Source organism: Colias eurytheme, chromosome 5, assembly GCF_061535395.1.
Source record: "Colias eurytheme isolate Ceu_HAF_F1 chromosome 5, ilColEury1 Martin Lab GWU primary, whole genome shotgun sequence".
NCBI classification, from domain to species: Eukaryota; Metazoa; Arthropoda; class Insecta; order Lepidoptera; family Pieridae; genus Colias; species Colias eurytheme.
The window spans coordinates 6,039,433-6,052,478 of record NC_142984.1 but is presented as its reverse complement, the minus strand read 5'-3'; the positions used below and the strand labels follow the sequence as shown (position 1 = coordinate 6,052,478).

At 31.4% G+C, this 13,046-nt stretch overlaps 2 protein-coding genes and 1 long non-coding RNA gene across 3 annotated transcripts; 2 read left to right on the top strand and 1 right to left on the bottom strand.

Annotated features, from left to right (window-relative positions):
• Positions 1 to 1,415: 1,415 nt before the first annotated feature.
• LOC149908483 (pfs47 receptor-like) lies at positions 1,416 to 4,551 on the bottom strand. The gene is made up of 5 exons (XM_090102286.1): positions 4,466 to 4,551; positions 3,201 to 3,377; positions 2,688 to 2,923; positions 2,267 to 2,416; positions 1,416 to 1,677 (listed from the first exon to the last, which is right to left on the bottom strand). The coding sequence occupies exons 1-5, from the start codon at positions 4,473 to 4,475 to the stop codon at positions 1,564 to 1,566; spliced, it is 687 nt and encodes a 228-aa protein (XP_089958412.1). The 5' UTR covers positions 4,476 to 4,551; the 3' UTR covers positions 1,416 to 1,563.
• A 432-nt stretch (positions 4,552 to 4,983) lies between these two features.
• On the top strand, positions 4,984 to 10,222 carry LOC149908481 (uncharacterized). The gene is made up of 4 exons (XM_090102285.1): positions 4,984 to 5,727; positions 5,872 to 5,940; positions 9,424 to 9,568; positions 10,037 to 10,222. The coding sequence occupies exons 1-4, from the start codon at positions 4,984 to 4,986 to the stop codon at positions 10,195 to 10,197; spliced, it is 1,119 nt and encodes a 372-aa protein (XP_089958411.1). The 3' UTR covers positions 10,198 to 10,222.
• Positions 7,120 to 8,278, top strand: LOC149908482 (uncharacterized). The gene is made up of 2 exons (XR_016456752.1): positions 7,120 to 7,266; positions 8,058 to 8,278. It is a non-coding gene; the product is annotated as an uncharacterized LOC149908482 (long non-coding RNA).
• Positions 10,223 to 13,046: the final 2,824 nt, after the last annotated feature.

Below are 13,046 nucleotides of genomic sequence, written 5' to 3'. Positions count from 1 at the left end.
TAGCGATGTTATGCTTCATAACATGGCATTCCAAATTTTTTTTATGATAACGAGTAGGTATATTTTTTGACTTTATTTATATGTAATTTTTAAAAGTTACTTGTTAATAGCTTATCTAATTAGAGACACCATAGAAATAGAAAAAAAACAGACGAAAATTGCTCTCTTATTGGGGTTCAGTTTTAAGTAGGTACACATAGGTACATAGATTGACCAGACTGGGCTGCACCTGTTAAAAAAATATCTAGATTTCTTATAGCGTATGAATTTGGTATACGAAAATAATAGTTGGTTTTATAAGTATTAGTTTAGGCTTATAGTGGATCCAGGACAGTTTTATTGAGAAAATATTATTACTAAATATCTGTCGGGTCAGCTAGACCCGACAGATATTATCATCGCTCCACTTATGAATATGAATGGTCAAACGTTTTCATTCTAAGGTTTAAGTTTTCTGAAATTTTCATATTTTCTACGAAATTTTCTTGTGATACAATTCAACAGATGTCGCCATATGTACCTAAGAATAGTTTTAAGCTAACAGAGAGCTAGCATAATAATAAATAAAATTCATTTATTTCAGGCCACATAGCCCATATTGTATTAGTAAAGTCTTATAATAATTATTGTGACTGTTAAAAAATAGACAAATAATTTGCGATAAAATAATATTGTGAGTTGTGACTTGTGACCAAGTTGTGACTATAACCTGACATGTAGCCTTACCTATCTTTCAAGTTCATCAAATCAAACTGCACACAGGATGCAAATGACATTCAAAATCGGTTCAGTAGTTTAGGACTACATTGTCTACTTAATACCTACTTAACACGTAATTTTATATATGTAGTTAGATCTAGTTGCAACATATGCATTTATTTAGGGTTAACGCGTGTACTTTTTATCGAAAAAAGTTTTTAACTGTTAGTTTGTAGTTAGTGTTAGTTAGTAGTAGTTAGGAGTGCAAAAATAAGTTTTGTTTAATTTCAGGCCGACAAAACAGATGTCGCTATACTCTTTTAAATGTCTTTTAATTTATATGGTTGTCTGAAGATATTGCAACCTAGCGATAGATAAGGCTGCCATTAATATTTTGTGCACATATTCCTTGTATTCTTCCCATATTAATTTTGTACGCAATAAAAAATATGTAAGTACCTATATCGAGATTTATCAATAAGAGACCAATGCTGACTAATGACTTTAATGTCTTTCTGTCTGTCATAATGCACCTACCTACTTAATTGAATTGCAAAACTAATTAACGAAAAACACCTGATACGCACACGGTGTACTTACTTGACTTGAATTTAAAATAAACTGAGCTCCAGAAGGATCAATTTCTCAAAAAAAGATTAATAAGTGACTTACTTAGGATAAAAAAAATACTTGAATATATGAAATAAAAAATCCGTTAGTATTTATTAAATGTCAAAATTTACATTCGGTTATTATTTCGCAATTTAAAAACAGTCAATATTTACAATACGATATAAAACAATATACATTTATTTGGTTTAACAACGTTTGAAACTATTATCTTCACAAGACCGAAGGGCAAATTTATAATGGCCTTATTCCACTGTAGCTGCCAACTTCGCAAAGGACTTCGTAATTTTTGTAGTTTATCTCGGATCCGTCAAAAGAAATGTAAGCACAGCCATGACTAGGATGAACCTGTAAAATTTTAAATTATGAAATAAACAAAAATATAAAAAAAAACACCGGCCGAATTGAAAACCTCCTCCTTTTTTGAAGTCGGTTAAAAAATAGATCGCTTTACTATAAGGTATACCTATAGACTATCGAAGTCATAATAGGTATAATTATTATTAATAGAAAGAATTGGTAAATAGATTATGTAGAGCTCACGGCTCTATAAAAGTATTTGTTTAGCATAGAAATAGTGCCTAGTAATATTGGGTATATAAGTCTCTAGGATCTATATCATATTGTATGGAATGCTTTATGCTATGGATTAATAATTAGAGAATACCAGTTTTCTAATGGCCGTGTCAATTGAAAACTGAAACTCGCTTGTGAATACCACCATAAAATGTTAAAAGTTACTATACCTACAATCTACATGAAATCTTTAGTTTGGGTCACAGTTTGCACATAGCTGAACCACGAAACTTCGTCTAATCGCAAGAGGAATGTTTCTTACATTTTAATCGATGTTATTTTTTTTATGATGGATTTATTGAAATCCAGCAAGTTTTAGCTTTAATAAGGAGTATAAAAATGCGTAGTATAACTAGTATACCTTGCCAGGCGTGATGGAACCTCTATGTCTCACGCGCGCGATGTACAGAGGCTCCCCTGTATGAGTGTTACCACCAGTGATCGCACCAGACGGGACTTGGCCGTTGCTAGCAGGAATCCATCGCACTTTGTTTGGATTTGCAACTAGAACCTTAAATTTAAAAAGTTGTTGTTGTTTTAAGTGTTCTGTTCGAGATTGAAGAATTGAAGAAAAAGCTTAGTTGATATAAATAAATCATTTATCATTTCGAAGGACGCAGCTGGAGCGTAATTATTATAATATTACTTTTTGCAAAACTATAAAAAAAAAACTAAAGAGTTACACATCATATTGAAAATATTTCCTAGAACCCAATTGACCAATTATTAATATTTAGAAGTACTTTTAATGTGCCTATAACTATAGCAAAATAAACCCTTACCTCAAAATCATGAACACGTATTTCCCGCCCAGCAAATGGTATATACGCAGCTCTGTGGACGACCGCCAGCTTGCCAGGCACGAGGTTCCCGTTGTGGTGCGCTCTGATGGTCCACAGAGGGCTGCCGTCCCAACCCTCTCGGCCAGTCACAAATACACGGTTAGTTAAAGACTCTGCAGAATGCGTTGTTGTAGATACCCAATCAATTTCTGGTTCTACGGGGGGCGGTGGTACATCTATAAACATAGAGAACGATTAATAGTTAAGTTCTTTAAATATAGAGACCATTTGGAGAGTAAATAATATTTTAATGAATGTTATTCGGATAATTCATAAAATTTAAGGAATGGGTCATGTCATGGATAGGTTGTTACTCGTAACTTGTTAGAATACTTTTAATACTGATAAACGACTGAAGCTAAGCTCATTATTATTTAAGAGATGAAAACATGTCATATATTGTATGTGTATGATAATATACGTAACAATCTAAGGTAAGAATTAGATACTTACTGTCAACAACCTGTACGGGATCTGGCTGAGGCGGCTGCGGCTGTGGTTGCGGATAAGCGGGGGGGTAAGGGAACGCGGGGGGAGGGTACACGGGCATCATCACAGGCGCTGGCACGTACGCAACGCCGGGGGGTGGCGGGTAGCCGACGTAGGGGGGTGGACCGCCGTGGGGAGGATCTGAAAATAGATAAAAATTACGTATTACCTACATTTAAAATGTATTGTTCTTCGTAAGCTTTTTTAGATTGTTCATTGTTAGGTATTACTTGAATTCGATTCTTATGAATATGAAATGTTGTGCCACGGTCTTGGTTCATTAGGTCTGCTGGTCTATAACGCTTTATTCTAAATCAACCTAAGGCTTCTTATGAAAAAAAAACAAGAAGGTTTAAGGTAAGGATAATTCATAATATTGTGTCATTTCGTTTTTTTCCTTTAATTGATTTCAATACACAGTCCTATTCTTAATTAAATTGTATATATATGCGCATCATATAATTAATAATCAATTTATTGTAAAGGTATCAGTATAATTCATCGTATCATGATCAAATAAAATTATTGATTGGTCCAAAAAATTATTATTATTTTTTCATATTCTAGTATTAATGTCCATATATTTGAAATGAGTATGTTTATATCTGGATATACATATTATAATCTATCGATTGGTTTTATGTAGGTAAATAGTATCTTATCAGAAAGGTATTTAAGTGTCGTAAATGCTTATAAATGATTGCTTTCTCTGACGAAAATATTTGTTTAGGTATGTCATCATTATTTTGAGAATGTTGAATATGACATTTGCTTTGTGAATCAAATATTATATTTATCCAAATTCCAACGGAAGAATGTATAAAAAGTTAGTAATGGACACTTACGAGCACAATTCAGCGTTTTAATTTGTTCTACTTTTTGTAGAAACGGGCAATATAGGCAATATCAACAACACAGATTTTACGAATAAATAACACTAAGATAATTGATAATGTTATTGAATTTTAGTTTAAGTTATATCCTATAGTCAGTAGTGACAGCATTTGTAACTCTTTTAAAATTTATTGGACGCAAGATACACACTGAAAAAGAATTTGATACTCTACATTCTACAATAAAAACAAAATAGATTGTAGTATTGTTAATAAACATAGAAAAAACAAACACTGTACCTACTGATTATTATTAATGTGCTTAATATAATTATTAGTGAAATTGTTAATTAAATTATATTATCAACCTCCAAAGAAGGAAAGAAATAGACTTACAATGAGACATTCTGGAAATTCCTTCTAGGCAATTATACTTTTCAGGATGAAAAATGCACAGTCTTTGTTCAAAACGACAATGTTCTACGTTTATCTTGTATTAAAATATATCGAGCCCTTATCAAAGGTGGCCTGTGATAAGATAAATCAATATCTATAAAAGGAAGAGTAATCATTTTATTATTAAATGAAATAATCTAGAACAAGCATAGAAAATAAGTAAATATACCTACGGAAAAAGACGATATTGTTATACTAGATAAAATGTTTTTAATTAGTGTCACAGGGCTCGAATATAATAACGTAGGTCGTAGGGGATGGTGCTGCCTCGTTATATATGTGTTTAACTTATGTTTCATAAAACTAATAGACTTATAACGTCAAAATAATTACAGACCTTCCAATCTACTTTCCTAATGAATTAGATTGAAAATAAATGAAAATGATTTCAATTATCACATATTGTATCCGCTTTTAGGCGGTAGGTTACATTTGAATAAGCTTATAAAACTTTCCTAATGTTTTACTATTATTTCCGATTTTACAATATTTTTTGTACTATATTTGGTTTACGGAAGCCTTTCTTTTACCAAACTAATGCTACACCGAGTATAAGTATTGCTTCAAAGTTATGGTCTGTTTGTATCATAATGGCTATCGCTGCTTCTTCTTTATTGACTATCAATTTTAAAGCTTCTTTTCACATTAAACAAAATGATCAAACGCAAAATATCAATGAATTCTTCGTCAGTGTAGTCATCATGTTGACTAATATTACAAAAGGAGACGCCTACATACATCTATATACAATCATTAACAAAAATATAACAGGACTGAAGCTGAGTAACCGAAATATAAAACTCTTTGCTATCAAATTGTATGTATGGATATTTATTTTTACTCTTATTTATGGGGTATTAGCGTTAGAAGAAATCCTTTTGCTCGATCCGCCATTTATCCTGGTTATAAGGATACCCTTATATTTGTCGCTGTTTCATCTTTATATTCATCTGAGTTTGTTACTCGCTATATTGAAAGCCGTTAATATTTATATGTCTCAAATATTTAAATTAAACAATGAAGACAGTTATTTGCTTGAACAATATTTTAGGAGGAAGAATTTATTTAAATATATTATTGATTCTGATGTTAGTTTTATAGACGTAAAGCAAAATGTAGGTTTTGATCTTAAATACCTGTGCAAGGTGTATGACGATCTTTGTTCTTGTACTCAATTGTTACAAAAAATACATAGCTTGCAGGTAAGTAATTTACTATGTAATAATATTATTAATATTATTTTTATGCAATAAATTTAATCGAGCACTAACGTATTTTACGTTTTACCATGGGTTTTACGTAAACACAAAATAAAATATTTATTTACTTTTCGTGTTTAATTTCAGATTATGATAACAATATGGTTAATGTTCTCAAGTGCAGTGAGCGCAGTAGCTTTGATCAGTTCGGAACAGGTGAGGTGAATTGAATTATTTTCTTCTATTTTCTAATAATATTGTTCGCGCTTTTATTTTAGATAATGCGTCGATAAAAATGTTTGCCATTTACTTACTTATTAATCGCGCACGACCTGTATTTATTAGGTTTACCTGTGAGGTTTACATATTATGTATATAATTTTGTGTACTTTAATTTATTTTGATAAAAAATATGATTTAATAAACACCAGTCCACCATACTCAGGATTGCCTGGCAGAGATTGCTGCCGCTCGGCCGCCCTCTGTACATTGTTAAATATAGGTATTATTAAGTTTTTTTTAAATATATGGTGTTTCTCAATGTGGAATTTTTCATTTATTCGGATGCAGTATTGCGTTCCGAAAAAACCTTCATCAACTACATTCCTCCATTTACTATTAGTAGTGTCATTTCCCTCAGCCCTCTATAAAGTGAAGAAGAATGAGTGTGGTCAATATACTTAATAAACAAGGAATCATCCGCACGTCCTTAGTATGGATAATAATATTAGAAGGACAAATATATTCTTATAAAATTGTCCGTATTTATGCAAAATGGAACCACTCGACAAATTTCGTTTTTTGCTTTTATTGAAGAATACTCATCCAAAAGTGGTCTAAATTCTTATACAAACAAGAACCACCTGATTTTTACGTTGGAAACAAGGTATACTAAAAGCAGAAAGGAACCACCAGCAACAACGAATAATACCATATTAAGCAAAACCGAACCACAGCACCACGGGACTGCTTTGTTCAAACAAATAAACGATATTACTATCATGTCATTTTATACAAAACAGATCCACACCTACTTGGTACCATTATACATTACACATATTTCTATTAATAACAATTATTTTTAATACACAAAATGGAACCAAGTTTCTGTGGTATGGTTATGCGTAAAATAAATACATAATTTAATTGTAATTTTTTATTGCAAAATAAAACCACAAGCATTCGGTTCTATTATGCATAAATAAATATTGTAAAACATTCTGAAAACCATCATCGCTATATGGAACCAAATGCCTTGACTTGTTACAATGCTTCTCATCTTTAAACAACGTATTTCATTACTTAAGTGCAAAACTCCAATTTTTTAAGTAAAACGTCGAACATCTGTCAATATAGGTGACATTCAGCGAAGTAGTTCGAATACGCGACGGTGTTTTTTTCCTCCGCGAAGTAAGTTCTATTGTTTTTGTTAATTACCTTTAAAATTAAATGTGAAAATGTTTAGTAATAAATAAATAAGCAAGCAATGGGTAAGAAAAGCATTGGAGACGAACACCGAAGATAATAATGAAGATACAACGGGTAAGTAGTTTTATTTAATGCATTTAAGTACTTATTGAATCTGAGATGCAGGTACGCTTTATCCACTTTTGATTCATTCCCGATTGTGGTGTGATTTTAAGAAGATAGTTCATTAAGTAAGAACAAGAGGAATCTTCTGTGGATTTATGTATTTTAACGACAATGTCGTTGTTCACGAAGGCGAGTCGAATTAAGAGTCATTTTGTTACGATTCATCTGTCATTGTGAGATGAAACTACTAAAGTCTAAACCCTGTTTTTAAAATAACTGTCGATGATCTAGGTACCTACCTACTATTTTGGTAAAATACGTTTAGATGTATTTCTGATGCCGCTGTAACAACAAATACTAAAAAACAGAATAAAAAAAGACGTGTGGCACTCGGGGACTGCCGCGGTAAAGTTAGTGCATAGCATGCCTTCAAGCCACAACTCCGAGCCCGTCGGAGTGAGGTTTTTTCGTAACGGAATTTCTCGATTCGGTCCCCGCGCTCAAGGCCCGCGATAGAAGCTATGCAATAGCTTAATAAATATTTAAGAAGCTCCCATACAATAAGTGATTTTTTTGGCGTTTTTATAGATAATGGTACGGAACTCTTCGTTGCGCGAGTCCGACTCGCACTTAGCCAGTTTTTTGTACATGGCGTATGTACATACAACATACTTAGTCGTCTAGTAGGGACACGGCTTTATAAGAACTAATAATATTTTGCTGTCGCCATATACCTACCTACGTATAAAAGCCACGCGGCTTTATTATTTTGATTTAAAGCTTTTTTCTTTTTATTACAGAAGATAACGAAGAACCTTATACGTCGCTGCCTCTGGAGAAGCTTTTTTCACCTTCTAGCGATATTCAGTCCATATTACATCTCATTCCACAAGATGCACAGTTTTTATAACGGTCTCATTAGTGATGATGCAATAGAAGACCACATAGATGGACTAGACACGGTGGATTTCGAAATCCAATTTGATGATAACGTCGAATAAACGTCCTATATAAGTATTATTTTATGTATTTTATTAGTTAAAGCTTTAATTACGATATAATAAATACATAGTTTCATTTATATCATGAAATCCCTGGGATGTGGTTCCTTTTTGTATAAGAGAAAACCTATCAATTGATAAATGTTAAAAGGAACCACATGCACATTTTCTTAATTATCTAGAAAGTTTAAGAATATTCAGAGCAAATTTATATACACATACTTAAATAAGTAATTTATCAATGAATTTAAATAAAATAAATTTTAATTTTACTTCATCTAACAGAGCTGCAAATGTTTTTGTAAATCCTTTGATATCTCAGAAGTGCGTTTTTGCTGGGTGGTTCCTTTTTGCTTAAATACGGACAATTATCTTGATGACAAAATCGATGTATCTTGATATATTATTCATGTTTTTTTTTAAGAAGATGACATCTCGACTTATTCAAATCAATTTTATTTAACATTTGAAGTAATTCAAACATAAATCTAAAGCTATCAGTAATAGTCCTTTTTTGTGGAACTAATAAAAAGTGGATAAAGACAAAAAAAAATGGTGAATGTTGTGACTGCTAACTGCTGCTGCTCGTGGGAATCATTTAGTTAGCGCATTAACTAGTTACTATATATGTACAACCCCCCAAAAACTTATAAACAAAGGTGGAAATTTTAACTCTTTATTAAATTAGTTTTAGAAAAATAAGTAGATTACCACGTTTGTCGATAAATTTTTGCTGCGTCATATACCTACAGATACTCTTTGTTTTGACAGAGAATTATTATAAGATGAAATAAAAGATACAGAAATGACACGATCTACTATTTTAACATCACTATCTTTTATTTATTGAGTAGGTATACCTACAAGTTATCTCCCTGCGGTTCTGTCCTCATGCACTTGAAAATTTTGCTTAGTCATTTCTGATTCCTAATTTTAATTCCTTATTTAACGAATCCTATTTTCTTTACTATAACAATACAAATGCAAAAGAGCGTTTATTTGTTTCTTACTTTTACGTCGTATCGGAGCAATTATATTACAATTATGATTTTTGTGTCTTTCAGCCGTTTCAGGCGAACCAACAAATGCTCCCACTTTTATATAACTCGTTTAGTTTACACTATTTAGTTATATTATATGCTCTTTTTCATTTCTTAAATTTCAGACGAAACATCCGTGGTTAGATTTCGTGCAGGGTCTTCTGCCTTTCATCTGGTACAGCATCGGATGTTATTTGGACGACCAGATACGCAAGGAGGTGGAACGCACCGACCTCATTATCATAAAACATCTGATCGACTTCCGATATGGTAATTCCCCCTCTAATAAAACTATTGGTTGCTAAACGTTATCATGATAAGTATATGACAGGATTTGATCTCTGGGAAGAATAGAATTGTCTATAAGATAAGATAAGCGTCATTAGGGAAATACGCAGATTTGGAAGTATCCAATAAATATCTCCTGAGATAGTGATAAAATCTACATACATTTATATCTATGCATATAGACAGATAAAAAGAAAATTAAATGTTGCACAAGAAATTTAAAGATTTTGTAATTTAAACTAAATTATTAAATTGTACCTTTTTTGCCAGTATGCATTGTGCACTAAATAGTTACCTATTTATAAATTTTTAAGACATACCAATCATACAAAACTAAACAAGTATACAGTTTGTGGGAAATTAATTTTAAAAATTACACTTTCAATTATTATATATCTTATATCCACGATTTATGACAATTATTAATTCTTTGTTCTTATTTTCTTCCAGATCAAAATACGAAAGACGTTCTTAATGTTTTCAAGCAAGCGATTAGTATAAATAGCTTACAGTTCACAGCTGGCAATCTTTACCGACTGAACTACGCCTCGATGTTGGGAACAGTTGTTAGTGTCATTACTTACAGCATTATGGTTATTCAACTGTTTTAGGTAAAATAAGAATTATGTAGAACAAAGAGTACTATCGCACCGTCTTCTCTGCTTAGGCCTTTGGTAGATACGGATCTTAAGTTAATTCTCTAAACTGATCCCTAAAATGTGTTTATATTATAGGTAATATCTACGTAAGATAATAAAAATTCTTATGTTTTGAATAAATCTTCAGAAGTGTTATGTTAAATATATGTATTTTTAAATAAGAACAATGTTCTGAAATGGATATCACAATTTCGTAAACTCCCAAGGGTTCTCAATAAACCTAATGTGCAATACAACAAAAATGTTTTATTTCATGTATGTACTTAGGTAATTTTGGTAGATTTCAAGATAGGTAACGAATTTATGTAGGTATGTCACAGACAAATTGTAATTTTTTTCCCTTTACAAACGGCGTCCTGGATGACTTTTACAAACGCTCGGTATGCATATTGTAAATTGTAATATGCAGAATCTTTATTATTTTCAAACGTCCACAAAAAGACGACCGTGAGACTCCTATTTTTAAAAATCCTATAGTTAAAAATACAAAAAACTTAACATAACTCACCTCCTTATACGAACAACAAAATGTGAAAATTTCTGATTACGAATTTTTAAAATATGTACCTACTACAATTGCCGAGCGTTTGTAAATGGGAAATAATTTCCTACCAATTTACCGCGACGTATATATAATATACATATATTTATAAAATAAAAAGAGTTTTTTTATTACTTAAAGCATATAATTAAGTAACCTAAATTTGGCTTAAATTTAAGAATATTTACATATTTACAATTCATAAAATATATAGACTATGTACACGTAACTTAATAAAAAAGATGAGTTGATGTATCGTTTTATTCGTGGTTCTAGTACATCTTGCTATTTCTAACCACGAGTTCTTATTTTGTATGGTTATATAATTCATGGTTTCTGAGGCGTCTTTACGTCATCTGGAGGGCCGTAGGGTCGCTCGTAGGGCGGAGGGCGGAAAGGTTTCCTGTCTCTGTCACCAGAACCGGCCATCTGTAGCAAGCAAATGTAATTTATTATAATAAAAGTAAAATTTAAAGACCAATACAGTAGAAAAACAAACCCTTTTTTGTTTTCAAAGCCGACCCAACTCTATCTTAATCTTAATACTATTATAAAGGCGAAAGTTTGTACGGATGTATGGATGTATGGATGTTTGTTACTCTTTCACGTAAAAACTACTGAACCGATTACAATGAAATTTAGCACACATATAGAGGGTAACTTGGATTAACACATAGGATAGGTTTTATCCCGGAAATCCCACGGGAACGGGAACTATGCGGGTTTTCCTTTGAGAATGCGGGCGAAGCCGCGGGCGGAAATCTAGTACTCTATAATAATATAGGAAAAGTGAATTTAATCAAATCGAGATTGTAGTTTTTGCATGGGTAATAAATATTGAAATATCTACTTCCATGATTCTAACGTTTTTAAATTTTTTGAATAAACCATGGGGCGGAAAGAGACGTCACAGAATACAATTTTGGATTGATGATTTGGGATTAAAATTTTGTGAAAGTTGTGGAATTGAATCCTGCCCCAAGATCATGTCATTGGAAATGTATTTTTGATTCTTAATGAAAACATTAAGTATACCTACCTACCCATATGAAAATTTTCAACGCTTGGTGGAACATTGACTGTATCCACCAAACGCAAATTATAATAATTATTAATTATTCAATTACAATTGAAACAAGAATGGTATTTGATTTTATGATGTTTTACCTACGTATCAGTGCAGTATAATAATAATTTAAAAGATATCTATTTTTATATCTGAGATATCTTTTGCTCGCATTATAACTGCTAGTTGCTACAGAAATAAACTATACAAGGAAATTTAGGTAGGTCTTAAAAAATATTTCAAAAATTTTGTAGAACTAATAATCGCGAGGCGTTATACAAATACACCTCCTTTGCCTCATCGTGACGAAGACCACAAGACCTCCCATGATTTTTACAGTAGGTACATAATACGTATTTTAAGAATGACCTTTGGTTTTAATATAAATAGGAGTTTTAAATTAATAAAAAAGGCAACGTAGAATAAATCATAATTGTGACAACTTAATCAACTTACAATACTAAAACTTACAATACCTAACATTAAAAAAAATACTTACTAAATAATTTAATAATTTATTTCAATAACAATTAAGAAATAATTTTATTAATTTTTATGCTTACCTTTAAATATATTAATAGAGGCAAAGATTACCACAACAGTCAACAGAACACAGTTAGGTATAGACTTGGACTCTTAGTAAAACAAGCGGCCGTGCCCTTTATAAATATTTTCGATAACAGATTTCTGCGGTTTATCTCATTGAGATCGAAGTTTCTCATTGAAAATTTGGATTTTCCAATTTTCTACGTTACATGATATTTGGATTTATATGAAAACCCACCTGCTGTGACAAGATACATCATTTATCAATGTAGATCAACACTTTCATTGTTCAATAAAAAAATATTAATCTTACCATTTTCCTGTATATGTTGTAAACCTACATAATAATATGATAAGTGCGGTACTTAATGCGGTATTTAATTTCTCATTATTATTCATACACTCGCGAAATATTTTCCTGTAGGTACAGGACGAAGGTTCTGTAGGTGTTCCTTAGTGAAAATTATATAAAAAATATGATGAAAAACTATGTATTGGATATTTTAATGAATTAAGAAAGCATCAACGTTCACCCTCAGAATAAATAGCTACCTTCATAGACATTAATTAAAATTAGAAAATATATGATCGTTATATAAAATACGAATAGGGAAATTTAGGATTGGGCATAAGAAATCAAATATATTT